The sequence below is a fragment of the Theobroma umbraticum genome, unplaced genomic scaffold, assembly GCF_002168275.2.
Source record: "Theobroma umbraticum cultivar Fairchild unplaced genomic scaffold, ASM216827v3 scaffold_147.0, whole genome shotgun sequence".
In the NCBI taxonomy this organism is placed as follows: domain Eukaryota; kingdom Viridiplantae; phylum Streptophyta; class Magnoliopsida; order Malvales; family Malvaceae; genus Theobroma; species Theobroma umbraticum.
The window spans coordinates 8,330,047-8,334,913 of NW_018397259.1; the positions used below are offsets into that span (position 1 = coordinate 8,330,047).

The following is a 4,867-nucleotide window of genomic DNA, read 5'->3' on the forward strand; positions in this document are numbered from 1 at the left end:
TGGGGAATGGGGGGCACACCACTTCCCCCCATCTTCTCTCAATGCTCTGAATTCTTCCGGTGGCTACAAGTATAAAGTGAACAATCGTGCCCCAACAAAGGCGGCCTGCACGTTTTCCTCCTAGTTGGAAAACGGAAGGCCATATGGCGACATTTATAAGGAAGGGGATGTAGTATCTTAAAAGAATCTAGATGATAGTTTCCGTTACTTGACATTTTAATACAAGGACCTTGATTTTAGTTTTAAAAGTTTCACCTAATGGTCAAAATTAATGTGATCTTAGCCTTTTATGAGTTGAAGGTTGGGGATGGTAGAAATTTTGGCCCTTAGTGGGATAATGGAACTAAGAGAAATCAACAAAATTCATCATTTATTTTTTAAAAATTGATTTTATTACTCCTCAACCCAGGATGCCATTTCGAGTCTCTTGCCTAATTGGCCAAAGACTCCCATGGCATTCATCATTTAGCTTAATAGATTATTTTGTTAAATAATTCAATTTCATTATATTTTAGAAAAAAAACATTAATGAAACCAAAAGTATAACAGCAAATTCAAAAAAACTTAAATATAATGCTAAAATTTAATATTGAACTTTAATATAATGATAAATTTAGCTTAATACAGAGATGATGTTGTTTTTAAGTTGAAATATCAATGTTTTGTTTCTTCTAATATAATATCTTTTTTCTCTTTTTTTTTTTGATATCTCAAATTATGTTCTTTTTTTAAAATACCTAATATTCTAATCCTTTTATATTCTAAATTGATTTTTTTATGATTTTTTTTTTGACATTAAAGATCATGACATATCAATTATATTATAAAATATATCAAAATCAAAACAAAATCTTGGAGCCCAGCAAAATCAAATTGAGAGGTACAAAATAAAATAGAGGGTGTATTTTCTTCATAAAAAATGTCATTTTGAATTGAATAATTTAGAAAAAATAAAATTGACACTTTGAGTGGAAGGAATCAAAGGGAGAATACATTAAAACTTGCTTAATAGTGGTGCATGTTGGTGAGCAAATTATAAAGAAGTTTTGCTAGGATCCTCTCTACACTTGCATAAATAATGTTAGACTCCTTGGACCTTAGTCCCCAATGGCTAATCATTATATCCCAACATAAATTCGATTTCCAATCAATAGAATTCCCACTAGCTAGCAATCCTTTCCACTTCATCCACCTAGCACTCTTTCTCCATATTAAATAGAGAGACAGAAACAGAATGCAAACAGCAACCCTCCCTAAGCAGATAGAAATGGAGTCTAAACTATACAAAGCTGTTATGTCTGGTGATCGAACTTCCTTCAGTGAGTTAATCGAATTGGATCCAAGTATTCTTCTCAAGGTAACAACCCAAGAAGACACGGTTCTTCATGTTGCGGCCAAATTCAATCAGAAAAAAATGGCTGAAGAGATCCTCAAAACGCAGCCATCACTTGTTTATCAAAGGAATTCAAAAGGTGACACTGCACTGCACGTTGCAGCAAGGTTAGGCAGCGAAGAAACGGTAGAATTCTTCATAGATTTTTTGAATATATCATCGGCGAGCCGAGGAGTTGAAAAAGGAGCAGAAGTGGAAGAAAAGCTGCTGCTAAGGATGGTGAATTTGGAGAAGGAAACAGCACTGCACGAAGCTGTGAAAAACGACCGTTATAGAGTTGTGAAGATGCTAATCAAGGAAGACCCGGGATTAACTGGCTTTACAAACGATGCTGGGGAATCCCCACTTTTCCTGGCTGTGGATAGAAAACTTAAGGATATTGCTAAACTAATCTTACAAGTTGATGAATGCTCTTTTGATGGAAGAAATAACATGAATGCTTTGCATGCAGCTGTTGTTCGCTCAAAAAAGGAAGGTATACCTTTTACGAAATTTTCCATCTTTTTATCAAAAGCAAGCTAGCTAGATCTATCTATATATCAAATTAACTATGCATTCCTTAATTATTCAAGAAATCATGAACTGCTGTAACTTTTTCTTCTTTATTATTGTGTTTCTTTTCTTATTAGCTTCATATTAGATATAGGTATACATGTTACAGATTTCGTATTAGTAAGAGATGAAACAGGTATTGGATTTATAAGTAAAATTTGTTTTTCACATATATTTTTTGGTTGAAACTATAGACATGTGATAAGTAGTTTCATGATATCCTTATGAGTGTAATGTGTGGTAGAATGTTACATCAGTAAGAGATAAGATAAATCTTAAAGTTATAAATAAGAGTCTTCCTTCACTTAATTGCCATGTCTTTTGCATTGAAAATATTATTAGATCATCCTACTTTTGTTATTTGTTTTTTGTTTTGTAGTTCGCAAATTGTTTCCGTATTTGGCAATGCTTTTTATGGAACATCCTCCCAAAGCCATAGCCAACCTGCAAGCTTATGCGGATTTAAATTGCTTCAGGAATATCTTCAATATTCCTTATATCTTGATCAATTGGGTCTTACCTACCCGCATAAGTAAAGGTACGTAAATGCTTCTCTGATCCTTTCCAATTCTGTTTACACTAGCGTTTGCACATGAAAATAATCCTTTTCGTATCATTATTTTTCTTGCTTATAGCCTTCATCGAAGCCTTGCTGAAAGAACACCCATCTGCAATCCAGAAATGTGATGACTACGGATGGACTCCCCTTCATTATGCAGCATTCTTAGGCAAATCCAACATTCTCAATCTGTTCTTAACGTATGAGTCCGATGATGAAAACAAAGCGGTCTCAGTTGATTCAGTTGCTAGAATTATGGACAGAGAAGGCATGACGATCCTCCATGTTGCTGCCAAAGCAGGCAGAGTGAAAGCATTGAAAATACTGGCAAAACTGTGCCCTGATATTTGGGATATGCAAGATAACAAAGGCCGGACAGCTCTTCACTTGGCTGCTGACAATGGCGAGGTTCGAGCAGTCGAGTTTATTCTAATTAAGACAAAAAAGCTTTCGAATGGTCTTGTAAATGAGCAAGATTATGAAGGAAACACCCCTATGCATCTAGCTGCCATCCAAGGATTCCAATCAATATTCGAATTGTTCAAAAGGGATAAAAGGGTCGACAAGGCGATTCGCAACAAGAAAGGTCTTGGGATTCTGGACATGGTTCGGTTGCATGAGGATCTTACCATCAATGAAAAGGTTTGAATCGTCATAAGCTTCAATACTCTGTTTAATGATCACAAGTCTCTCTTTGTTATTCTTTAAAATAAATTTTAAACTCGAAATCCACATCTTAACATTTAAAATTAAATTTACGTTACATTTGAAAAAAGGGTGTTAACTCTTTCGTGCACTTGCTTAAATATGCAAGAAGAACAATTTGAATCAGGGGAGAGTGAATGAGTGAAACTAATATATTGTTTAACTTATTTGAGAAATGAAAATTGCAGTGTTGGATGGGATTGAGTGCTGCAAGGAAAGGTAGCTTATCAAGTTTGGAATGTACCATCGACAGAAAAGAGCAAGACATTCCTGTGTTTAAAACAAGAAAGTCAAAACATCCACAAAAACTGTTAGACTTTGCACCGGAAGTTCATGGGGAGGACGAGGCAGAGGGTGTGGTCGAGGAGATTGAAAACGTGATTGGCAAGCTGCTTAAATAAAATACATAATAATAGAATGTGAAGTTGTCGTAGAGTTATCTTGATAACCCATCGAGATTTGAGTCTTGTATTGTAAAATATATGACTTGCTTCATGTTAAAATATCTTCAATCACTTAGGTTTTGTTCAAGTAGTGAGAGATATGTCAACCACTTAGGTTTTGCTTAAGCAGTGAGAGACATCAATAACGCATTAGTTTATTGTTATAAAGCTACTTGTATAATTTTATGTGTGTGTAAAATTCTTTAAAAGTATCTCTGTAGCTATCATGTATTATGATCCACATCTATAGAATTTTAGTGAAATTGTTATGATTAATTCAAAAAAGTGTAAGAATTTTCTATTTCCCGCAACAAAAGAGTCGTGTGCTTGAATATTATATATATATATATATATATATGCCATGAGGACTTTCTATTGATTATAAAGGTTTAAGTGAGTGGTTTTGGGTGGTAATAAATTATAGGGAGAATGAAAATAAAAGATAAAAAAAAATAGAGGTCGGATTCCAATGAAAATAAACGATTACCCTACCTATTAATTAACATCCCTATTATTATTATCACTTAAACTTTTCAGCTGAAGTGCTATCTCACTGAATTTCTCTCAAAGAGTCTGATTGGTTGAGCTAAGCTTGGCAAATCCCAAAGCCCAGCTTGGGATTGACATTAATGTTTAAACACTAGCCCAAGCCCATCTAATTTGACTCCCATTTTTCCTCCAGGTTTAAGGAAATAATTTTAGTTTAACCAAAAAAAAAGAGAAGAAAGTAAAGACTTTTTGTTAATCCAATGTAAAAACTAATAGTTGATAATTTCTTATTTACTTGCTATAGAGACATACCATAATCCTTACAACTTAACAATAGTTGATATAAACTCACAAGAATAATCATCAAATTAAATCATAACATTAAAATAATCATATATCATCAATCAATTCTTTTCTTCTCATCAACACGATAAAAATATAATTTCTAATTATACCGTAAACATTACTATTATACACAAAACACTTTAGAATTTGATTAACATGTATCGTAAAACACGGCTAGGGTTTTTCTATTCTCCGGTAAATATTATAGTTTTGTTCCTGGAAATTACAGAGATTCATAGACGAGTAAACTTCAGAGTGATGCCCTTAGGGAAGCTATATCCAGCATTGTGACTCAGTCCAAGGAAAAAACCCGTGAGTTCACTGAGGCCATTGAACTCCAGATTGGGCTGAAAAACTATGATCCCCAAAAGGACAAGCGTT

General features: G+C 33.9%; 2 protein-coding genes across 2 annotated transcripts in view; one reads left to right on the forward strand and one right to left on the reverse strand.

Moving 5' to 3' along the window:
• Nucleotides 1-1,280: 1,280 nt before the first annotated feature.
• On the forward strand, nt 1,281-3,888 carry LOC110414741 (uncharacterized). Its single transcript, XM_021426129.2, has 4 exons — nt 1,281-1,868; nt 2,325-2,483; nt 2,581-3,146; nt 3,398-3,888. The coding sequence occupies exons 1-4, from the start codon at nt 1,295-1,297 to the stop codon at nt 3,608-3,610; spliced, it is 1,512 nt and encodes a 503-aa protein (XP_021281804.2). The 5' UTR covers nt 1,281-1,294; the 3' UTR covers nt 3,611-3,888.
• An 831-nt stretch (nt 3,889-4,719) lies between these two features.
• LOC110415625 (uncharacterized) overlaps nt 4,720-4,867 on the reverse strand; it is a 5,437-nt gene continuing 5,289 nt past the window's right edge. The window contains exon 7 of the mRNA XM_089783429.1: nt 4,720-4,833. Coding sequence (XP_089639555.1) covers nt 4,720-4,833 — 114 coding nt within the window. The remainder of the gene's footprint in view (nt 4,834-4,867) is intronic.